Source organism: Hippocampus zosterae, chromosome 8, assembly GCF_025434085.1.
Source record: "Hippocampus zosterae strain Florida chromosome 8, ASM2543408v3, whole genome shotgun sequence".
Lineage (NCBI taxonomy): Eukaryota > Metazoa > Chordata > Actinopteri > Syngnathiformes > Syngnathidae > Hippocampus > Hippocampus zosterae.
This window is the reverse complement of record NC_067458.1, coordinates 16,163,634-16,188,023: the sequence shown is the minus strand read 5'-3', so window position 1 is coordinate 16,188,023 and position 24,390 is coordinate 16,163,634. Positions and strand designations below refer to the sequence as shown.

At 42.3% G+C, this 24,390-nt stretch overlaps 3 protein-coding genes across 5 annotated transcripts; 1 reads left to right on the top strand and 2 right to left on the bottom strand.

Moving 5' to 3' along the window:
* Nucleotides 1–357: 357 nt before the first annotated feature.
* ccl44 (chemokine (C-C motif) ligand 44) lies at nucleotides 358–5,433 on the bottom strand. Its single transcript, XM_052072925.1, has 5 exons — nucleotides 5,275–5,433; nucleotides 3,392–3,521; nucleotides 2,773–2,920; nucleotides 1,519–1,597; nucleotides 358–1,284 (listed from the first exon to the last, which is right to left on the bottom strand). Exons 1-4 carry the CDS (start codon nucleotides 5,336–5,338, stop codon nucleotides 1,559–1,561), a joined length of 381 nt encoding a protein of 126 aa, XP_051928885.1. The 5' UTR covers nucleotides 5,339–5,433; the 3' UTR covers nucleotides 358–1,284; nucleotides 1,519–1,558.
* On the top strand, nucleotides 641–19,382 carry LOC127605390 (serine/threonine-protein kinase NIM1). 2 transcript variants are annotated; one of them, XM_052072864.1, is made up of 5 exons: nucleotides 641–1,020; nucleotides 7,249–7,309; nucleotides 15,648–15,965; nucleotides 16,265–16,536; nucleotides 17,013–19,382. In XM_052072864.1, exons 3-5 carry the CDS (start codon nucleotides 15,650–15,652, stop codon nucleotides 17,763–17,765), a joined length of 1,341 nt encoding a protein of 446 aa, XP_051928824.1. In that variant the 5' UTR covers nucleotides 641–1,020; nucleotides 7,249–7,309; nucleotides 15,648–15,649; the 3' UTR covers nucleotides 17,766–19,382. The 2 variants fall into 2 exon arrangements, with proteins under 2 accessions (XP_051928824.1, XP_051928822.1); XM_052072862.1 differs by lacking the exons at nucleotides 641–1,020; nucleotides 7,249–7,309 and adding an exon at nucleotides 13,559–13,770.
* Nucleotides 8,908–12,838, bottom strand: pole4 (polymerase (DNA-directed), epsilon 4, accessory subunit). 2 transcript variants are annotated; one of them, XM_052072923.1, is made up of 4 exons: nucleotides 12,436–12,838; nucleotides 11,655–11,739; nucleotides 11,365–11,406; nucleotides 8,908–10,428 (listed from the first exon to the last, which is right to left on the bottom strand). In XM_052072923.1, the coding sequence occupies exons 1-4, from the start codon at nucleotides 12,685–12,687 to the stop codon at nucleotides 10,415–10,417; spliced, it is 393 nt and encodes a 130-aa protein (XP_051928883.1). In that variant the 5' UTR covers nucleotides 12,688–12,838; the 3' UTR covers nucleotides 8,908–10,414. The 2 variants fall into 2 exon arrangements, with proteins under 2 accessions (XP_051928883.1, XP_051928884.1); XM_052072924.1 differs by lacking the exon at nucleotides 11,365–11,406 and having other exon boundaries at nucleotides 12,436–12,837.
* Nucleotides 19,383–24,390: the final 5,008 nt, after the last annotated feature.

The window sequence follows — 24,390 nt, the reverse complement described above, 5'->3', positions numbered from 1 at the left end:
GAAGAAGATTTTAAAGATTTTGGCACAGATGCTGCTTCTTTGTGAAATGTTTATTTTTTAATGCCAAAAGCTTGCTAACAATGCTATCCTAAATCTAAAAAGGACATTTCACACTCACTTATTGCAATATTTTTTTCTGAGCACCATTCAGTAAAAATAGCAGAAACATTTAAACGGTAGTATTATCTTTCTGAAATTCTAATGGTATCATTTCTGTTAGCTTACACACATTGCAGCGATAGATGACACTTTGTTTATATATATTATATAATATATACAACTTGCCACATTTGCTCACGTAATCGAATGGGGACCTAAAGTAATCTGTTAACAAAATTAAATAACACCAGAAGACAGTTTGTTTCAGGTTCTTTTATAAAATAGTTCACTTTACATTGCGTGTTTCCACATACAGTGTATTTATCTACAATACATTGACTGTGTGCTTCACACACTATCGAGCCCTCAAAGTTTGAACAGCCTTGTCAGGTGGTGAATGGAATTGTGTAGAAGAGTACTTTGGCATAGTTTAATGGCGGACTATGTAGTAGTGAGGTCGACGAATGCAGATAGTTTGAAACACTGACTCTAGGGTTACGTTATTAACAATTGGTATAAATAGCAGACAGATTGCTTCTCACGGTCTGTAGGTTTCACATCTTTAGCTCAGTTGTATAACAGTCACATAAAGGAGGTCAAAGTCTGAAAGGGAGTGTGAAACCTGGATTGTGCAAAACAAGGTGCAAGTCAATTGAGTTAAAAAAAAGCTCCCAGATAACTTCTGCACCCACAAAACTCAAACTACTTACTCAGAGCAGTTACACATGAATGTGAACATTTACAAAGCACAAACAAGCATATACTGTAAGTATCGTGCTTCAGGACGATATTGAGATCACTGCTCAGGTATACGATATATATGTGTTCAAACCACAATGTTTTTTTTCCCACAGATCAGCCATAAAGACGTTATGGATGGAGAGAGGGAGACTCTTTTGAGGCAGACTCTGGCAAATAACAGTAAGAGCCATTTTAGATAAATCCATCTCTCGTATCTTACAAGTCAATCCTCATCTTTTTCTTCTTCCTCCTCCTCACTTTCGCAATCCGTCAAGTACAGTTCATATTTTAAATATGTAAAGCCATTTAAATAGATATTGCTGCCCACGTCTGGTCCACTGCAGACAGATAGTTGTGATATAGAGCAAGAGACACAAGACGACTGGAGAGTCAGCTAACTGCTGTTTTACTGTAGGATGACGAGCTGCTGGCAGTTTACTTGGCCTGCACAAAGGAGAAAAGACACTTATATTTTATATTGCATTCTGTACCGTGTACAGTTTTTTAAAAATTTATTTTGAGCATGCAAATATTTCATGTTTTTCCATTTTCTTCCTTTGAAAATGTTGCTGCTGTAAATTGCGAATTTCTCCATTGTGAGACAAATGGTTTTCTTATCTTAGAATCTTTAAGATAAGACCTATGACACAAACACGGTCCATATATGAAGAAACATACCTATGACGATTCATTTTCTTCCATATTAGACATTTTCCTGTCACTCCATATTGAGGACGGCCCAGTTGTCTTTCTTCTCCTGATGGTAAAAGAAATGAAACATTTAAAGCAAAAATGTGTCATCTTCTCGCCTTCAAATTACAGCTTCATGCGTGGCAGCTTGTAATTGAGAATAGCCTCTACTGTCGTGAACTCAGCAGCCACAGATCAAGTACTTACTACGACTACTATTTCATGTACTGGTGGACTAGCCAGTTTACCTCTGCACTTGTGTTGCGTCAGTGCTAGCGCTACTGTTCAGATTTGCATGCGGTGTCTGTATAAAGCATAAATTAGAGCACTGCAAGTACCACCATAAGGATCAATATTAAAATGCAGTAGTGTCGTAGGTCTAACACGACAGGAAAATAATCCTATTGCTAGTCACTGTAGCCTTATACACTGTTTGAAATCAACACTGCCTTAACATTGGGAAGTTGTACTAAAAAGGTAAATACAACTGAAGTGTACCTGGGCACTGATTCTTTCAAGTACCACTAGTGTGAGTCCAAATGCGACAAGTGGAACTAGGACCACACTTTGAGAATCACTGCACTACGCCCTGCTCCTTAAATCCATGTCAACACGCATCTAAATTTGGGGAAAAAAAGTACTTTATTTTTGGTTGCACATGATGAAAATGTACTAAATTAATATATGAGGAAATTACCATATTTTAATCATATGCAACCACTGTACATGTTTAAGTCAAGTAAATCCAAAGGATCTTTTTTTTTCAGTGTACAAGTATGACTTTCAGCTAATTACACTCTATATTACCCGATATTTATTTATGCCTTGTGCAGGTAGTTATTCATGCTTTTATGTCGTCATTGATGGCATAGTAGTGCACTTGCTTGACTTCGGTGCAGGCAGCGTGCGTTCAGTTCTTACTCATGCAGTTTGAATGAGTGTGAATGGTTTTCTGTCCCAATTGGCTGGCAACCAGTTCAGGGTGTACCCCGCCTACTGCCCGAAGACGGCTGGGATAGGCTCCAGCGCACCCGCCACCCTCGTGTGGATATAAGCGGCTCGGCTAATGAATGAATGGATGGTTTTCTGTCTCTGTATGTGCCTTGCGACTGATTGGCGATCAGGTCTGCCTTTTGCGCAAAGGTTCCATCTACCTATGACCCTAAATGAGGACAAATGCTATGAAAAGGGAGATGGGCAGATGGCTGTTTCCTGTTGTAGAAGTTAAATCTTATGTCTGACCTCTGTCATGACAGGCAGGTTGTCGTGAGGAAGAAGCCACATTGTTCGATGGGCCTTGGCCCGTTGTCTCTGCAGGAGCTTCCGCAGCAACCTCTTCACCTTACGGTCCCTGGGGTCGGCACACTTCACCGCTTTTTTGGTGTAAAGACTGCCGAAAATGGAAAATCTGACTTAGTTTACCGTACATCACAGCGTCATGAAGAACACAATCTCTACTTGAAGGTTAACTAAATAGAAGCCTCTGAAGTGTTGCAAGACACAGTGAATCTGATGGAGTGGATGGAACCAAAAGGAATTCTTGGAACTTGAACAATTCTGTTCAAGCTTCCATCCTCCCTCTTTTCTCGCAACAGCCTTGTCAAAATTGCTGTTTCTGACCAACGGCTTGACCAACTGACTGTGGCTGGGGCTCTGCTGGCTCGGGAAGGTATTTACAGATGTCTTGTCGTTGCCACACATTTCCTCTGACTTCCCTGGCAATTATGGCCCCGAGGCCCGCCACAGCAACATGACCTGGGACGATGACCACAGCTCTCTGCCCCGACTCTGGGTAACTAGAGAGGCATATTTTCCGTGCGTGCGCTCTTAAGCTCCAGGAGTGGATAGTTGGAATACTTGCATGATGGCTTGTATGCTGCAGTCCGGCCCTTCGGTCTGCACCTCAAACCGCAGCACGTCCTTGGTGCGTACCTTGCCATGGGAATACAGCATGCAGCACTGGACATCTCGCTGCATCTGCACACCTTTACCTGGAAAACATTAGTGGGACAAAACATTATGGGAACATCAAGGAAAATTATTTCTTTGAACCGTATCATCCATTTGTTGTAACGGGTGAACAGGAGCCTCTCCCAGCTGCTTTTGGGCAAAAGGCGAGGTACGCCTTGGACTGGTTCCCAGCCAATTAGAGGGCTAAATACAAATGTCTAATTGAAACATTGTGCAGATTTGTGCAAAAGTGTATTTGTAATTTTTATCTTTTAACAGTGCTATAAATTCCTATACCCACAACTTTTTCCAGGGACTTACCGAAATGTTAGGCGGTCTTCCTTGGACCATGTCTACGTAGTTTCTTGGAAATCAATTTTATTTGTTTTAGGGTGTCGCTGATGGTGGAGTGGGACACGCATCGGTCTTGTGTACGGGCAGTGTAGGATCGGTTCCCACTCAATGACGGTGTGAATGTTTGTATGTCTCTATGTGCCCTGTGACTGACTGGCAACCAGTTCAGAGTGTAGTCTGCCTTCCGCCCGGAGTCAGGAGTCCAGCAACTTCTCGCCACCCTCTTCAGGATAAGCGTTGAAAATGGAAGGATGGATGGATGGATGTTTTAGCGCAACAAAGCTCACCCGCTGCTGTCAAAATTATTGTGGAGAAAAAAAGTCAACAAAGCAAGACTTTTGCTGAGTACTTGTACATAACAATAGTATATTCTTTACATTTACTGTATATATACTGTCTATATATATATATATACACCGTACACACACTGCAGTTTCTCTTTAAACTCGACTTCAAAACCTTAGTTTTCCAGATGCCACAGAGGCCCTGCGCTGTGTGTAAAGAGGCCGACTGCGACACATTGTCGTGACACCCATCTAATGGGGAAAAAGAGGCCTATATTTGAGGTGTGGCGTTTAATAATTTATGTGGATGAGACACTGTACTCCCTCACACTTGTGGTTTGGCACCTGTGGATTCTCATATCATTTTTTGGTCAATGTTTTTCATCAATTTTTGGGTGGAAAAATCAGGGTTTTTTTTCTTCCAGAATTAAAATATTAACTCATCAATTTATGCGAACTTGGCCATTATGCATTTCTAACAGTGTAGCATCATCCTCATACAATTAATATAAAGTTTTATGTCAAATTCCAACTTTTTGGGTTGAAACGCGCAAGTCTCAAAGGTACTTAATTGTGACATGAAATCACTATTCCCGTTAAAACAATTTAGTGGTGTGAAGTATGCAGGCTACTTTCGCTGGCTGACTAACGATGTCTAATTTGAATCTCACACTGTCGCATGCACATATGGACGTGCTTGAAGTACAATAGTGTGCCACCGCGCTGCGCTCTCTGTGAGACTGTTTCCATGTGTGCATGTGTTGTGTGTTTGCGCCGGAGGCTTTCATCCAAAGCAAATCAAAGTGTGATGAAAATACAATCTAGTGAGTCGCAAAATAGGACAGCGCTGCCTGGTTATGCCACATTTGAAATCCGGGGCTCACGTCACGTCGCTTGCGGCCACACACGCCGAGCCAACGGGGGATATGGGATGACACCATCGCGCAGGCTGACACACTTCCCCATGCTGATCGTCGGTCCGTTTTTCCTCCTGCGAGCCCCTCTTGTTTACATTCATCGCTGCACCTTCTGCCTCGCTGCTCTTTACTCACCCCCCCCCCCCCCCCTCCCGATTCGCCATCGCTCTTTCGGCCACACTGTCCACCTGCATGCAATTCACGCAGTATGTTCACACAAGCTCGCCGCCGTGCCTTACCTTGCGCAGATGCCAAGAGGAGAACAGTCAGGGAGATAACGGTCAACATCTGCAGCATGAACATGATGAGGCTGGCAGAGAGGATGATCTCGTCATTCACCTCTCCCTCTATGGCTGCTGCCTCTCTTATGTGACTCCCTCCCTCTTTTTATACCTCCCTGCCCATCTCTCACTCACTCACTTCCACCACCTCTTTTTTTTTTAATCTTACCATCTTTTCCCTCCCTCCGTCTGTTTGTCCAGTTTCATCTTGCCATATTGTCACACTCCACTCACCCGCCTCCTCTTGTGTGTCTTATCAGAAGATTAAAAATCACTCCACATTCTTTCACATTCTCTGGCCTGAAATGCATTTTGGCTCTTAGGCAGTTTTATATGTCAGATGTTTGGATTTTTAAAAATAGTCGAACATTTATAAGATAAGAACTCTATTTTCTTTGGCTGTAAAATGTCACTGAGCAGCAGGTGTATCCAATTCAACTCTCACAGGATCAGGATTTCTGGAAAGTTGTGTTCGCTGTGGGCTCACTAGAACTATATTTAGAGTCATGCTCACACCAAGAATTTGGATCATAAATGTGCACAACATGCCATTCAAACCAGAAATGTTGAAGCCTATCACAGCTGAGTGCAAGTGGCTTGAATTTCAGCGACTGGAACATTTGCAAGCTTCTGCCCTTCATGCTTTTTTTTTTTTTTTTTTAGGAAAAAAAAGTGTTTTGCCTTTTAGGGGCAAAACTAAAGCTGTACAAGACTGAAGCTGGAAAAAGGACCCCTGACTGACAAATGTATTGTTAATTTAAGTGCGAAAAGAAGTGTCTGGACTTTTTTTTTCTGAGAGACAGCTTGCTACTTTACACGTTGCCACTTTAAAGGTAGAGTTCGTCATGTTTTCATTTACTTCTGCGAACTCGGCTTATTCTTCACCATAACTGATCAATATGCAGCTGGAGCTGCTGATTATCATTCCAACTGCTTCACATTTGGCTGCTAACTGCTTGATGAAGCCAAACATAACCACATGCTCTGCAAAAAGCAGGAGGACGGTCCAGTGAAGTCACCAAACCCGGACCCCTGAAATGCCTCAGCTGCACCTGGAAATTCTGTACACAATGGTTTAGGAACAGAATCGGTGACAAAGGCCAACCTTGGTGGAGTCAAAGCCTCAGTGGAAATAACACAAAGTTGAGAATGTTCGAGCCTTTTGTTGTTGAAAATGTCTTCTGTTGTTAATTGAAACCTTCTACTTGTATGATTGTTTTCCATAAACATCTGTTAAAATCCAAAATAATCTTGGAATGAGTGTTTTTGACCATGGCGGACATGTCTTTGGAGATTGCGGCGCACAAGGTTCAGGCCGTTTTTAGTTAAGTTCCGTTTATTGTGTACCGTTGTCAATGTAACCACAAGATGCATTTTATCACTCACCGTGGACGCAGTGGATGTTTTTAGTGCATCCAAGATTTTGTTCTGCCGTGATATATTTTGGCAAGAGTAAATGAAAACAGAGTCCTGGCAGCCAACGTAGGGTATTCCCAGCTTTTGTTTTATGTCTCTCTTAAAAGGTTTGACTCGTACACTATTGTCACTGTGTAATTATCATCCATTTAGCCAGTTGAATGATTCACGTTTGGGGAAAATGTGGCCCTGGTTTGTCTTTTCGGCCTCACCCTCGGTCTAGCGCCGCACCGCAATAACATGATGGAATCAACAACCAGTATGTACACGAAAACAACATTGGGTTATGATTATTCAGAAACAAACCTTTTTGTAATGATGTGCTAAGAGTAAATATGGCTAATGATGCATAATACAGCAATGATGTTCATACAACTTGGCAGAATAAATGCAGTAAAACTTTTAAAGTTATAATTCAGAATTGAAACTACATTTTTTAGGTAAATATGCTTTTATGGTGTTGTGTAGACTTTCTGCTTTCATTCATTCTGCTTTGTCTTTGTTGTTGTTTTAGAGACACTTACTCCAAAATATGCAGCATCAACAGAAAACGACAAAGAAAAATAAACATCTGAAGGTATGTGAAGTGAGGGGACGTTCATTCAAAGCATACCACTATGCCATGCTCTTTTGCCATCGGAGTTAAGGTTGAGCGTTTCATAGTTTTCTGTTTTGTAGTTGTTATTTGCACTTCTAATAGAGGTCATAGTTTAAAAAGTTGGCTATGTGAGGCACATCTACAAAACAACACCATCGTAGTACACCTTTTAGAATGAAGCGTTTCATCCTTTTAACACGCTGTCTGCAGTGGTAAACATGTTTTGAACCTGCAAGACGGTTAAGAACGGGAACGTATTGTTTAAAACAGAGTTTTAACTTAATTTCTAATTCCCGAAATGGAAAAAATCATCAGCAACCGACTTTGGATATTAATTTGTATTGAACATTGTGAAACGACAGATGGTTATTGGCAGACTTAAGGAACCACCGCCATTCACAAATTAAACTTGTTTGCACCCTGGGCAAACGGAGGAACTATTCAGAGAACAAGGCAACAATACATCCCCTCAGGGGGGGACATTTTTATTTGAGCCATGGAAGTGAAACTATGCAGTCAGAGCAGTGAAGAGTCGAGGATGGAGTGCAAGTATGTCCGTGCATGTGTGTATCCGTACGTTCATGTGTATGTGGGCATGTGATGGGGACGGGGTTCAAGAATTTGACCCAAGAAATCAGGTTGGAATCTCAGCTGCAAAAACATACCTTCCACATGAACACAGGTCTGCTTGTGAGCCAGAGACATTTTCTGCATAGCTCGGCGGCGATTAAAATATCTCCTGTCAAGGTGTGCAGACTCACAAAAATGCGGGCAATCAAAAATAAAAGTTACAGTGAGACGTTAATGTGTTCCTATTAGAGAGGGGTTAGGGGGTGGGGGGCGCTACCTCCTGGAGAGGTTGTAGAGCTCAAATCACAGCTCTCGTGGTGCCTCAGAGATCTTGCTGTACCTGGAAGGGATTTCGGAGGGATAAAATGCACAAGGGCAAATAGTTGATCTAATCTTTGCTATGAAGCATGAGGTGCGTGATTCAGAGAACAAGTTATGTGAAATTGAACACAAATAAATTCTACATTACAACATTCTGGGAATTATTTGGATCAGGCAAGAAGCAGCATTCTTCTTCTAAGTGGGCGTTTTCTTGCCTTGTATTGGTCTCTGCAGTTCATTTTCAGCCAGAGGTGCCATAGTTGCACATTAGTGTTCAAATAAGTGGTTTGTGCTGTTTAAACAAATGCAAAATAAGACTGGTTTGAGATGTGAAAGGGTCTACACTGGTAAAAGTAACATGTCAGATGCATGTGGCTCGTTGTTCCAGATGTATGATTCTTGCTTTTGGTGGAAGAAATGACTTGGTCACTAAAGTGTGCTAAAGATAATTTTTGTCTTATTCTTTTAATCATAAATGGTTTATTTGTACCTCTGAATATACAGAAAATCATCAGTCTGCAGGAAATGATGTATTTTATTTGGGAAAACGACTATATTCAAGAAAAAAAGCAGCTCATTGTTCTACGATTGCAGTTCACCTGAGACTGTCTTAATGGAATGTCTTTATTGACTCTAGAAATTAAACAATGTTCAGTCCTTCAACATGAGATTATGTGGGAGGGGGGTTGTATGTGTCAGTAAGGCATTCCTCTAGTTGACTAGTGCACTGTTGGAACCAAACATTTGCGATTCTCACAGCTGTTTCATCGCCGGCTGAAACGCTCAACCCAGAAAGTACACTCAGACATTTATTTGGAAAATTCGTTGTGCATCAACTCACGGGGGCTTGGCTGAGGGCTTGGCTGTGCTTTGAGTGTGAACGAGAGCACTTTGGATGTGTTTAACGAATGCAGTCAGCAAGAACAACACTCGGGGACATCTGAGAACATTCCGAACGCAAACTTGAAAACTTGTTTTGTTTTTTCTGTCACACAACAGTCACTGTGTGGCGCAAAAACATTCAACCACCGTTTCAACAAATGTTTGTATTTCAATGTAAGTGTGCAAAAGGCCTCCAGCAATGTCGGGAATTCCACATGTAGTTGTGGGAAAAGAAATAAAATAATCAAATGCAACTTCGGAAAGTGAAATTATTGTAATTATTTTGAGACAACCCGAAAGTCAGATAGTCAAGCTGGCCAAACGTTGCCAGTTAGTCCGTGTGTAAGTGTCCGAGGGTGAGCTGTGGCCTACAGCAGCTACTTCGCATTTTGTATTTGTTTGGCTATTTGCCCAGTTCAATAAATGACTGCAAGTCCATCGGCAACTATGGCTCTTGCCCAAAATGCAGGACCGTAATTTTTTCGCCCCCCATGTTCAGAGACCATTTTTAAATCCTGATGTATACGCATGCATTTCAAAGTGATGCATCACACAGCCAGCACCTTGGACAGCGATCACTTTAGTGACGAGCCTTTAACATGGCCACCCGAATTGATGGTAAACATCAAGTATTTGTTTGAGCCCATGAAGTTGACAATAGTGGAGTTTACTTCAAATGGATACATTTAAAATAACTTTCTGCAAAGAAACAAATTGTTCCCACAGTAATGCCACATTGAATGACTGGTGACCAGTCCAGGTTGTACGCCACTGGGATAGATCCCAGCTAACCTTTGAATCTAAGGAGGATAAGCGAATGAAAATGAATGAACGTCCTAACAAGATGAAAATAACAGAACTATTTGATAAACTATGATGCTCCTTGTATGCCAGTTTCTAATCTTATGCCCGAACTAGTATTATAAAAATTAATAATGATCCAAATGTAATTTGCATGAGCCATAGTACATCCCATGGAAAACATGCAGTGCAATTATCATACATACTAATAATGCAATAACTTATTCAGAATGAAAAAAAAAGTAGGAAGTCATTTATTTCACGGAAAAGCAACATTTCACCAATATTTACAAATTAATGTACACTTGTAATGGCCACACGTTTCAAATGTAAAGAATGACATATCCCCATCAAAAATACTTTGTGGAAACCCAGAATTAAATATTCAAATTCTGGGGAAAAAAAAAACCCAAAAAGTAGCCCAGAGGTTTTCACATTGTATCACATCCATAAAAATAAAAAGTTTCTTGGATGATTTCAATTTGGTGCTTCCATCTCATGAGGAACCATTTAATCCAGCGTGCCTGGAAAGAAATCAGAAAACGCATGAATTAAAACTCAAAAATGATCTGTGGGGGTGAATTTTTAACATTTTCCTTTTTACTATGGGGGAAAACTACCAATCAATGCTTTTAAAGGGTTGGTTGACTGTCTGACGTTTTTGAACTCCTTATGAAATTAGCACAATTATACTGTCCAGAGGAGTTGTGCTATTATCATAAGAAAACCTTTATTAGTCTCGCAATGGAGAAATTCCAGATTCACAGCAGCAAAGTTATGAAAGGAAGAAGTAGAACAACAAATATAGGAGCTGCTGGAAAAGCAGCCACTCACGCGGCACCATTTTTGAAGTCAAAATAACAACACATACAGTCGTGCAATCTTCACTACTTTTCTGCATACACTTTGTTCTCTGAAGCAGTAATAGATGAAAGAGGAGAGGATCAAAGTGTCCTTTCATACGTGTGTACCGTATTTTTTGATTGACAAATCTTTTTTTCTCCATAGTTTAGCTGGTCCTGCGACTTGTACTAAGGTGCAAAATGAAAAGATCAGACTGGCACCTAAAGTACCCGGTCCTGAATCGTGTTGAAGTGTGGCGAAAACCGCATGCTAAATTAGCGATGAATTGCAAATTGGTTGTCATGACTTATGCTTTTACTTACTTTTGGCAGTTGCCAAATACTTTGGTGCATTACCGCCACCTTCTTTCGCATGTGGCATCTGCATGCTAAAGAAAGTGGCTTCCAAAGGTTCGCTTCGGTCAACACAATTAGGAAACTGGACTTTTGGGTGCAAGTCCAGGCTATATTGTTCTCAATTTTGTGGAATAGACCCCCTCCCCCAAATGCGAATTACACTCTGGATCAACTTATCTATGTTTTTTCTTCTTCACGAGACACTTTTTTTGACTGATGTGACTTGTAGTAGTGCCCAAACAAAATAAAAAAAAAACTCACCTTCTAAAAATGCAAATTCATCTATGGCCTCGATTGCATTGTCTGAAACAAGAGACAATGGTCATTAATCAACTTCTGTATCGTTGGGGCATTAACTCACTGGACACTTCATTAGTTACACGGCACAATTGAACACAATCCAAAATAAGAGCTAAAAATGAAGCTCAGCTTTCATTGAGCAACAGGGAAGAATTCTTATGTTGGCTCTTGTTCAATCTTCTCAGTGTATATAATATTTAAGACTAAATAGACAATCGCATGACAAGTGTTCTTCATTACTGTGCACTTACCCAGGTCTTTTCTTTGCAATGTCTTTCTTTTGCCTTGCTGAGCATATACCATAGCGTCTTTTGCAATCATCTCAACAAACAACTCCTGTGGGACAAACGGTGTGCGTCAAAATCCAAAAGCCAAAGAATAAAACATTAGCGTTTTAAGTACAGGGGTTTTATTTAAATCATTTGTTTGGTCACTTCATTAATTGAAACTATTCAGTAAGACAGATGTTTATGTGAAAGAAAAAATTATGTCATATACCTGCCCATAAATATGAATGTGTCATAATAAAAACCGCAGCATTTCAGGTCCAGGTGTGAAGGACACAACTTAATGAAAAGAAAAAAACAAACAACATGGCTGCGGTATTCTATCATCATGATTCCGATTTTTTTTTCAACAGTTTCACAATTGACTCCATACTAGTACAGCACCCATAAAATATATTTACACGACACGAAACTGAACATTTTTAAAGCTCAAGCCTTGCTCGATTTTACCAGCCTTTCAGACGGTAATTTCAAGATGTTCTATGCTTTTACTGCACAAATGTATTAAGAGACAATTTGTGGTAAGGGGTTATTATTGATATTTTCAAAGAGCTTAATTTACGATTGTTTTTTAAAAACGCCGCTTAAATGTCGTAAGTTTAAAGATTCAGCGGACTATGAGCAGGCAAACCCTCATATGAAATCACGTAAATTCACGCCGTAAAAGGCAAATATCGCGAGACTGAATCCCTTCACAACAATCACAAGGAATATAAGATGCTTGAGGGTGTCTGCAGTTTAGTACCGTGGCTTTAGCGATGATGAAGACAGATTCTTGACTGGCGAGGGACACGTCTGGGTCAGTCTTCATCAAGGCCTTGATACGGGTCAGTGGTAGCTTGGACAGCCGGCTGTGGCCCACGGCGGCCGCGGTGCCCGTCGCCTGCTGCTGAACGCCTTCCTCCAGCGCCTCGGCCGCACGATTCTCCTCCTCGCTCGTACAGCGGTCAGCCTCGTGGTCCGCGTGGGCGACGGGTGCCGCTAGCGTGGCTGCCATTTCTTCTTTTTCTTCCGCTGTCTTTAAATGTGAAAGACAGCAAAGACAAAACTACTCTTGCCACGACATGTCACAGATGACAACAGAAGAAGCTCACTAGCATGTGCTTCCGCCTTGGCCTGAGCTGTAAGCGCGTTGATTCGTCAGACGTGTTTGTCCCGCCTTTTCCTCTCCCGCCACTTTAGTAGTCTTCGACGGTTGGCTCGATTGCAAGCCGGGACTTTACTAGAGTTGAACGCTCATCAAATAAAGTGTAGCCGCTTTGAATGACAAGCAGCTTGAAAATAAAATTGATACATTGTGAATGGTCATTTATTAATTTTCAAGATTGACGCATACGCGTTTTCATGCATTTGTTTAGTGTTTTAATCAAACCTCTAAAGTGATATGGGAAATGCAGTACTTTATTTCGCTCTCTTATATGCTTGTATGGTATTTCAACCTAACGTAGTAATATACTATGATGATAATTTAAAATGTAAATAATTTTAAAATCCGAGGATGCTATCCCAAATTTATAGTATTTGCACTGGTGCATATACGTTTGCAATAAAACTGGCTGAAGCACATTTAAAAAGAAAAGGGTTAGCCAAAATGCTGTACATTGTACATTTCATAAAACATAGTGTGTTTGTGTGTGTGTGTGTGTGTGTGTGTGTGTGTGTGTGTGCGTGTGTGCGTGTGTGTGTGTGTGTGTGTGTGTGTGTGTATATATATATATATATATATATATATATATATATATATATATATATATATATATATATATATATATATACACGCACACACACATACACACATTATATACGAGAGCACACAAACTACAAAATGCAATATCATAAATAATTTTAAACGGATGGGCTGCAAAAATTTACCGTTGTGAACCATCAACTTTGGACTAAACTAATTGGGTTACTCTCTAAAATTGTGTATGCAGCATTTTCATGCTTGCAGCTGGTGCCAGAGCCAATGAGCCGTCCTCTAATACGCTGCGTTAATAGGATTAGGGCTCATCATTCACCATGTCCAGTCAGTCAGGTGTTAACATCCTGAGGGACAGCATGAAGGACTCGCAGCATGCAGGTAAATTAATTTTGGCCAATACATATTTTGTAGATTTACTGGATGGTTTTCATGAGACTTTGTAGAGCCTTTATTTTATTACCCAAAGAGTACAAAATATTGTAAAACATTACATTTATGCTGCATAATCCATACGTACCCATTTTTACGGTGAAAATATTTTAATTTATTGATTTTGTTTTTGATTCAGTACCAAAGCTATCCTCAAGGTGGCACTCCTTAAATAAAATTGTGGGGAAACAGCAAAACCTACTCATTCGTAAAGCGTATGAGATAAAAATGAATGTATAATTATGATTATCTCACTGGAGTTCAATTCAAATAAACTTGTCAATGATATGACTGACGTGCACGTTTGTTTATTTGGGTTATTGATATGTTTTGCAAATGCATACCTGTATCTTCCATTGCATCAGTTACCACAAACCCCCTATTTTTTTGTCATGGTCGAAAATATGACAATACAGTATCATATGTAAGAATCCACCATTAGTGAGCAATAATGACCTCATGTAGTTCTATAATGATATCCAGATTTACAGTGTTTTTGTTTCTTTGCCTAATATTTTTAAACTTTCTTTCATCAGAATCCAAAAGAGGATTGTTTTTTTCCCCCATCAACAAATGATTCAAAATGAGTAATGCAAATGCATGAACAGCATTAGACTTGAAATGTAAATATTGGCATTCACTTGGGATTTTCCCACATTTACCGGTACTTTTGTTGAGTTGGAGGTCAGTGCTCTCTAGGTCTCCTTTTTAAACAACGCAGCCTCAAGTTACACATAATTAACATACTGTACAAAATACAGCAGAGCAAAAAGACTATCTCTTGAACCGAGTTGTGGAAGTCTTCCACTGTGACCTGACTTCCAGTCCCAACAGGCTTCTGCAATTAGAAGGGACACACTAATGCTGTATCTAAAAGAGGTAATCCTTGCCATTTTGAGGACTGTCTGAAACGGCTACTGACTAACTATATCCCACAATCGTACTGGACATACTGAATGCTACATAAGCGTGGTGCCACATTAGAGCCTGTTCTAAAGAACATGTTGTATAATTTTGTTCTAAAAAAATAATTAGAATAAAAGGTTGAAATAAGGGTAGAATATAATTGTGCAAAGGTGGACAACCTTTTGTGCTTCACGTCCATATACAGTACCGGTAGTTGATCTTTAAAACAATCAGGTGGGCCAGGTCTTTTGTAGATGTGTGTTAAAATGTGTATTGACATATGTAAATTATTTAATTGTAATATTGAAATAATAGTAATTGTATAACTTTATTTTATAATTTAACTTAATAAATATTTTTTTAACTTTATGAATTAAAATTAATGTTATCAGATTTTCTGGTTAATTATAACATGCATTTTTAAAACAGTTTATTTTATAATGCAGAAACTATATTTTTATTTTATTCACAATAAATAATAATTAAAAAATGCTTTTTTGCCACCGTATTCCACATGGAACCAAGTTCAGAACATTACAAAAAAATAAATACATTTAAAATTAATACATATAAAAAGAACAAACTGCACAATAAATAATAAATAAATCACAATAAATAATAATTAAAAAATGCTTTTTTGCCACCGTATTCCACATGGAACCAAGTTCAGAACATTACAAAAAAATAAATACATTTAAAATTAATACATATAAAAAGAACAAACTGCAAGTCACCTATTACTTGATCAAAAACTGTTCTGCTCTCGTCATAAAGTGCTATAATGAGCAAATGTGAAGTACACTCGCATGGGATGAAATAGATTTATCCTGTTCATTTCACGGCTGCAAGCTACCAAGTAGCCAGCATGTACATGTCAGTTTTCAAACATGTGTCCCTTCTGTGTCTTTTCTCTCCAAAAGCCATGAAAACAAAGCTGTGGCCCAAGCAGAAAGTGACTAAAAAACCCAAAGATGAGTCCCCAAAGGTGGAGAAGCCACCCAAGCCGCCAACCTCGACCACCTCCACTGTTGCCGCAAGAAGTGCCCCTCTGCAGCTGAGCGAGGCAGAAAGGATACGTCTGACGCCCTTCGAGAGGGTTGTCTACGACATGGCCCACAATGAGAAGATGGTGAACGACCTCATCCTCGGCCGCAGGGTTGGATTCTACGAGCTGCGCGGAGAAATCGGCCAGGGCAACTTTTCATCAGTCAGACTGGGCATCCACGCCTTGACCAAAGGTCTGTTATTTTATCTCCGTTATTTATTTATACTCCTGATCAGCCAGTGCCTCTATATTTGTATACAGTTCTACTATTGAAAATGTTCTTTTGAACGCTTGCAGTGGCGGGGTTGCAAGGGTAGTCTGAAAAATTGCTTGATTGAGCAATAAGCGCACATAGTTGGCAATAATAGCCATTGCTCTGCCCTGGTTGTCATGGTTTTTAAAAAATTGAGGACTTTTCTCAAGACTCCTTGGAATTTTTTTTAATTGTGGGGGAAAAAAGGCATACATTTGCTCTCCTGTCCGTTTTCCCAGAGAGAGTGGCTGTCAAGATCATGGAAAAGCAGCGGAAGGTGGATAAGGGTCCCCAGCCCTTCAGCTCCTCTGAGATTCGCTGCATGGAAAAGCTGTGCCACCCAAACGTGGTGCGTCTTTACGAGGTGATGGAGACGAGCAGGAAGCTGTACCTGGTGATGGAGTACGGCAGCGGCGGCGACCTGTTCTCTCGCATCACCACCAGGGGGAAGCTCAGCGACCTGGAGGCGAAGCTGATTTTCGCCCAAGTCGTCTCTGCTGTGAAACACATGGTAAGCATTTGTCACAGTCGCTCACTTTCATCACAACACACACGCAGACGCATTGCACAATGCAAACCACAAAGCACTGCTCATTCTGTGAAGTGCTCGATAATAATTCATTTCAAGGTGACGTCATCTTTATATTCATTCATTCATTCATCTTCCTAACCGCTTGTCTTTATATTCATTGCCAATAATCAATAGGCAATAAGAATTTGCAGACAATAAATTGCTAAACATACACTGCCAACCGCAATATTATGTTCACTAGAAAAAGTAAATGAGAGCCAATACAATACTTTTTTGTCAGCAAAAATTCACAGCAAGCAAGCAAAAAAAACTTACAAATCTACAGACTACAAATATGTTTGTTGGTGGCCAAAAACGGTATCCGAAAAGTGAACAAGACGTGTGAAAGTGTGAAAGAGAAAATGGAGAAGAGAAAGAGTGAAAACACTGCCATGTGTTCCTCTGGAATGTTTCAGCATGAGAACAACATCGTCCACAGGGACCTCAAGGCCGAGAACATCTTCTACACCACCAGCTACTGCATCAAGGTGGGTGACTTCGGCTTCAGCAAGGAGAGTGCGCCCAACGAGCCGCTCACCAATTTCTGCGGCTCGCCGCCATACTCTGCACCCGAACTCTTTCGCGAAAAAGGCTACGTGGGCTGCTATTCGGACATCTGGGCTTTAGGTATTATTCTGTACTTCATGGTGACCGCCACGTTGCCCTTCTGCGGGGACAATTTGAGCAGGCTGAAGCGTTGCATCCTTCAGGGGGCCTACAGCATCCCCGCCTACGTGCCTGACGAGTGCCAGCTTGTCATCAAGGGCTTGTTGCGGCCAGTACCGGTGGACCGCTCATCTCTCATCCAAGTTTCGAACGGTGCTTGGCTAAGGGGGATCCAGTACAACGGTCCATACGTGCCCCTGCCCTTGGCTCCGGCCCACTTGGCTCGGGCCTCCAATGATCTGTGCGTGGAGGAGAAGGAGGTGAAAGCCCTACTGTCAGACTTGGGCATCATAGCGGTTCACTTGCAAAACAATCCCTGTTCGGACTCCAGGAGCCCACTGACTGGGACCTACCGCATCCTCCTCCACCGGATCCAGAAGAGGAGATCTGTGGAGGCCGTCGGCTATGCGGCAATTCACCCCGACGAGTACAGGAGTCAGGCCCGGTGGTGCGTCGCATCTGTGGACAAACACAACCCCTCTGCAGTCTGTGCTATACTCTAATCAAGTGGAACCTTGACGATACGGGTGCCACAACCTTTGAGTTTTTCCAAGTTCTGAACCTTTGGTTCATCAATTTTGCACATTTTTCTATAAAGTACTATATTGTATACAGTGCTATTTTCTTTTTCTCTTCATTTCAAAAACAATCCATTACAATATTTGGGGGTGCTTTTTAGTGAGCTGAAACGGATGAATGGCATTTCCATTCAGTTTAATGTGGAACTTTGAGTCCCGGTACCACTGAACTCACTTTGGCACTTTATCGAAGAAACGCAAAGTTTCCCTGCCCATTAATTTCAAGTCGTGCAATATAAATTGGAAGAGGCGGATGAGTAGGGAGGTTCAGAGAGTTCTTTATCTCACACATTTCTCCCATGTAATGAGCTGTGACTCACCCTGACAGCATTACTCAGTATTTAGTTTAGTGATGCGAAGCATTCATCAATCAACGCGCTGCTATCTGTATTTTGCAATCCTTGTTGGGCACGGCATAAATCCGCACTGCAAATCCGAGGCTATAGGTAATCCCTTCAAAGGGGGATGGGGGCGGGGGGGGGGGCGCTTCTGGAACAATCATGAACACTCAGACTGGAAAAACATGTGACATGTAAAAATGGTGGAGTCAAAGCGGGACCACGAACGCAAGGCAACGGCATTGGGACCTTTTGCACAAATTTTGTCTTTTGCAAAAAATAATCATACTCGGTTTTGAGAGGTTTTTAATTTCTATACTATATATATATCCATCCATTTACTACAATCGGAGAATCAAAAACAAACGAGACAGAACTGAAAAAATCCATGTTCAGGCCCAGATTGCATCTCCCTGCAGTTTTTCAAGATGAGCACCACCTTGCACAACAGAAATAAATTACAAGCACTAAGTGCCCCAAAAATACTCCATGGCAACCTCCGTGACTCACGGCAACATTGTACCATCATACAATTATGCAATCGCCCCTCTCACTAGTATTTTGTAATAACCGTTATTGTAGACAATGGAAATAAGCTAAACAATTAGAAATAATCCATAGGCTCTCGGCCCGAATGGCCAAATGTGAGTTCACCCTCAGTGTTTCACTGTTTGTGTCCATGACGTCCCCGAACCAGTGGCAAAAGCAGACTTTGATTCGCCCCTCTTTCATCTGTAACTGCTTCCACCAACAAGGCGTATGTATAGGATAGTTGTTACGATTGTATGACTGTCAATGTTTTGTGCTATTTATTTTTTTTGTATTATTGTTCTTTTCTGTTCAATGTTCCGCAAGGGATTTTGAGACGGCAGCAGCTGTCGTGAAAGCGGTATATGAATCCAGATGTATTGCACTCTGCCTGAATGCAACATGCTCATCTTTTCATTTGAAGGCAATGTGAGCTCCTATCAGTCTCTTGAAAGCTTCACCTTCATTCCAGTGTGCAATTTGGGGTTTAAGACATCAATGAAATGAATTAATGAAAATGTTATCATTGTGCTCTTGTTTTTTTTTAATGTTTCCTTCTGCATTCAGTGACTTGCAGATTCCCTGTGCAGGCAGTAACACAACAAATGGCAACATTTCGATCTTCAGAGTCGTAAAGGCAATTGCGCAATAAAGACTCAAAAGAACAACAGCACAAGTGCGCCATATACCGTGCAATAAACTCCTGTCATGTCTGTGTAAAGCGACGTTTCAACTAACATTTCTTGTGGGAAGCTCAAGCTCTCAAGTTCAAGTTGCGAAACCTTCAGATTTGAATTCTTTGGACTCTTAGCGTGCCCAATTTATTACATGTTAATCTTTCAATGCCTGCTCTCTTTGGCAACCTTTTCCAGTCACCTCGTCATGCCTTGCCAGGCCTGCCAACGTCTGATCAGCAGTCATGGTGATGACTACAATAAGATTTTTGCCTTTTTTTTTTTCCAATTAAATTCTCCCGAGTCAACTCTGCTCCCAGAGGAATGTGTGCGCTGTGTGTGGGCATAAGTCCCGGCTTGTTGTTTACATTCGGATCTAGCTCAATATTCATTTGGGGAAAGTCCATCTTCTCGTTTCCTCTTGCGGAATTTGTTTTTTCGCCCACAGCGTGGTATTCGTGTGACACAAACATAAGCAATGACCTGCTTCTGCCTCCGCAAGTGCCATAGTCAATTATTTTACACTGAGACGTTCAAAGGTTCAATGAGGACTTTGGTGAAATGCTTTCATGCCATGGAAATCCAAAAGGGGCCAATTTTCTCAAAAGATTTTCTGTATGATAAGCACACACAATATCATTCCAAAGTGTTCGGCAACTTTCTCTTACTATTGAATGACAATTGGAACTGTTAATGATTCCCTCCACCTTGAATAAGTTAAGTTCCAGCTGAACAAAAAGAAAGCATGCAGCTGCCGCCGTTGGTGTTCTTTTGGTGATGAGAAGTTTGTTTGCTCCAAACATACCGTTTGGAATTATGGCTTAAAGTTCAAAATGAGGGGTCATCACATGTTTTCCCACTGTGTTCGCACATACGGTATATTCCCACTTGATGTTTTTATTTCGTGACATGGTTCAAAGCCCCCTCTTGCATTCAGAAGAATGACTTTTTTTTTTGTTAAATAGCAAACCAAATCCAGAAATTGCAACGGTTTTCGTTTGTTATTGCGTGAGACTCTCAAACACGAAAGTCCCCATCTGTTTATATTTGTGTGTCGCTGGATGACCAAGAAATCCTTTCACTTTCCCAAGCAGCGATGAGATTGTGTTAAGTGCCATTGCGGTTGATGGGCAATATCCTTTCAGACGAAACGGGAACACACACCACCACTGCTTCTCATCCACACCTCCTACATGTTTGGATTGGGCTGTTGACAAGACTTGGAGCTGCTTTTGTTTGTGAGACATGGGCCAAGGATCTTTCAAAGGAGATACGTTTCAATGAACAGAATACGATTGATTGCTGCAGGATCTAACAGGTCTGACTGATTGTGACACAATCAGCACTGAAGACATTGGCAGGCGTTCAAGTTTGGTCAATCCAAGCGTGCTCATTTCAAAAGAGCCTTATCGTGGAAACTTTCACTTCCTAAATCGCAGCCGCGGGGCATCTGTGGCCACTCTTGGTTTCTTTTTCTTACATAATCAGTGATGTGAAAAGACCGTGTGCCTTCTTGTAAGAGCTTTGTTTCTGCTTTGTTGGATGAGATAAAGCAGAGATGCGTTTATTATTGCGAATATTCATTTTGTAGTTCATCATGATGTCGTAATGTCATTTATCATGAGAATGAAATCATTTGCGCTTGGGGCGAGCCCGCATTTTGGAGGATAAATGGTTGCGTTTGCCGCACCAACGTACGATGGAACGAGAAAGCGACACATCTTGTAAAACAAACAGAGTTGGCCAATCGCGATCGGTTGTGTGCCAAGAGAATGAAATGACCTGGATGAATGAGAACATCTAAAAAGCCTGCAACCATAGTAAACTTCCTGCTCAGGTAGTATCCTTTAATCAGGTTTGCAGTCATGTTCTATTGTCTTTTGTGACCAAGGTCGCAAGTGTCAAACCCAGGATGATGCCTTGCTCCAATTTCTCCTTTCCGGATCCTGCTGAACTGCAGTTTACTATTGTTCATCGTTACGCTCCCATTTCCCCTCTTGAAGTAGCAGGGTGCATACAGTGAAGATTAGATTCAGTCCATTAAGTATCCTTCCAACAACTTGGATGAAAAACATCCTGAGCACCATTTGCGCATTTTTGGTTCATTAATTCTCAATTCCTTACTTGTTGTTTTCTAGCTCCAATTTCAGCGAAAAAGATAATCAATTTCGACAGGATTGCATGGATGTTGTTTGTCACAAATGTTGAACAGCTGCGATATTCCATGGAAACTGCAGTTTGGTTATCATCAATTACATTCCACAGAACCACGTCATCCCTGAGTCTCAGACTGATATTCTTATGGTTTTGGGTGCTGTTTATGGGTTGACTCAGGGAAGGTGTTGGCGTCCTGAGACTGAATTTGTTGCTTCATATCCAATCAAACTACCGGTATGTCTTTTTCTCTCTTGGGTTACCATAACTCGACTTGCAAACCCTTAACCCTACTTGCAAAACCCTAAACCTGAACCCCACTATCCCAAACCCCTAACCCTAATCGCCCCAAGCCCTCAGCCTCTCACCCTAAACCCGAACTCTAACCTCAAACCCGAACCCCCAACCCTCACCCGAACACAACCCCCTCACCCTAAATGCTAACCACTAACCCTAAACTCCGAGCCCGAATCTGACAACCCTAATTTTAACCCTAATCCCCCTCACCCTAACCTTAACCCACCTCCTAACCCCAACCTTAACCTAACGGCCCTAAAATATTAGGTACACCCCGGATTCTCATGCCTTAGTGTCCCCAACTGTAACTGTAAAAATGGTAAGTAAACCCCATGTTCATGTCCCATTGCGTCCCCAGTGGGGCAGCCATATTGGCCAAAATATTACCGTAGCTACCCCCTGGATTTCTGTCCCTTGGCATCCTCAATGCAGTGGCCATATTGTCCAAAATATTAGGTACAGCCTGGATTTTTCTCACATGTGGGGGTCCCCAATGGGGTGACCATATTAGCCAAAAATAATAGAAACCCGCATTCTTGTGTGCATGCGTCCAAATAGAGCGGCCATATTGGTCAAAACGTCTCTTGTCCCTCGGCCTCCCCAATGAGGCGGCCATGTTGCCAAAATATTACGTACACCCCAGATTCTTGTCCCCAATGGTGTGGCCATATTGGCCAAAACATTAGGTACACCTTGGATTCTTATCCATCTGGCTCAATATGGCTGCTATATTTGTCACGTCGCGTGCTCGCCAGCAGGTGGCGGGTTCTCCCGCCGCCTGTTCGGCACACCTGCCCGTTATTTCGGGCTGATTACGTGCCTTTATTAGGCGACTCCGGCAGTCATCTCACTGCCGGAGAATTCCTCGCCGAGCCATTATTCGCTCTCGCTATCTATTTGCGCTATTGCTATTTGCCTCGTTGCATACTTGCCTTACGACCTATACTTGTTGCCCACTTAGTTCGACTTTCGATATTTCGTATTTTTATACTATTTCCACCAGCGCGATTATCTCCTCGCGTTTGCTCTAGCCGCGAGCGTTTTCTGTTTGTTTCCTGATCCTTATTTGATCAGCGTTTTCTGTTAATTTCCTGATCCTTATTTGATCAGCGTTTTCTGTTACCGTTTTTCCCTGTCGGGCTCTTTCTGTTGTTTTTTCGTTCTGTCATTAAAGACACCTTATTTTGTGACAATACTCTCTCTTGTCTGCTTTACCTGGGATCCAACTTATTTAATTCATTTGTTCTGCTCGGAGCGATTTTTTCCCCTCGAGCAGAACGTGACAGAATTCTCCGGCCACCATGGATCCCGCGGATGTAGAGAGAATATTGTCCGCTCTTACCCGAAAAGAGCAGCAAATGAGTCAGCAGGGCCAAGCCATTTCGGAACTCCGAGGCACGGTCTCCATGCTGGCTCATCGGTTCGATGAACTCGAACCTCGTTTGGTGCGGGTGGAGGAACGGAGACTCCCCCCCTCAGGGAGCTATCCAACCACTCCGGAGGCACCCCTCTCTCTGACCACTATGTCGAGGGAACCCTCGCTCCCACACCCACCTCGTTACGGGGGTGAGCATGGGCAGTGTGGTCACTTCCTCCACCAATGCTCGCTCATTTTTTGCCAGCAGCCGTCTGCCTACGCTAATGATGCCGCCAAGGTGGCCTACGTTATGAGTTTGTTGACAGGTCCGGCGGCGTCATGGGCGATTGCGACCAGCGAGGCCAAGCCAAATCTCCGATCATCGTACCCGGAGTTTGTGACAGCATTCCGCCGGGTGTTTCACCATCCCGTGCGGGGTCGAGAGGCAGAGGGTCGGCTACTCGCCCTCCACCAGGGGAGACGATCGGTCGCCGATTACTCCATCGAGTTCCGGATCCTGGCGGCGCAAAGCGGCTACGAGGATCGAGCGTTGTGTGGGCTGTTTCGCCGAGGATTAAACTCCCAACTCAAGGACGAGCTGGCGACCCGTGATCACAGCACCGACCTGGAAGAACTGATCGATCTCGCCCTACTCATGGACAATCGCCTGAGGGAGCGAAGCCGGGAACGTGGGGGAGTATTCCGGGAGACAGCACCAGCAGAGGAGCCTATGCAGCTGGGAAGCGAGAACATTGGTGGCGAGGAGAGAGATTCCTTTTCAACCATCACCAATCACCCGGGATCATCTGTTTCCTTCGAACATGAGTACTGTGAGTCACCGTCACGCGCGTTAAACCCCAAGTCTGATCGAGTCGACACGCGACCGAACAGACTAGTACTTGAGGGAACGATATCTGGGGAATCCCGGTCTAAGCGGGTTCGGGCCCTGGTGGACTCAGGAGCGGACGTATGCCTGATTGACACCGAGCTCGCTTCCGAGCTAGGTTGCGCGTTAGAGAGACTGATCGATAGGAAGCGGATTCGTGATCTCGATGGGCGTCTCCTGGCGGTCGTAACCCACAGAACGGAGCCACTGAAGCTCCAACTCTCGGGTAATCACATCGAGCTGCGGCGCTTTTTGGTCATGCGGTCTCGCAACGCTCCCCTCGTCCTCGGGTTACCATGGTTACGAGTACACAACC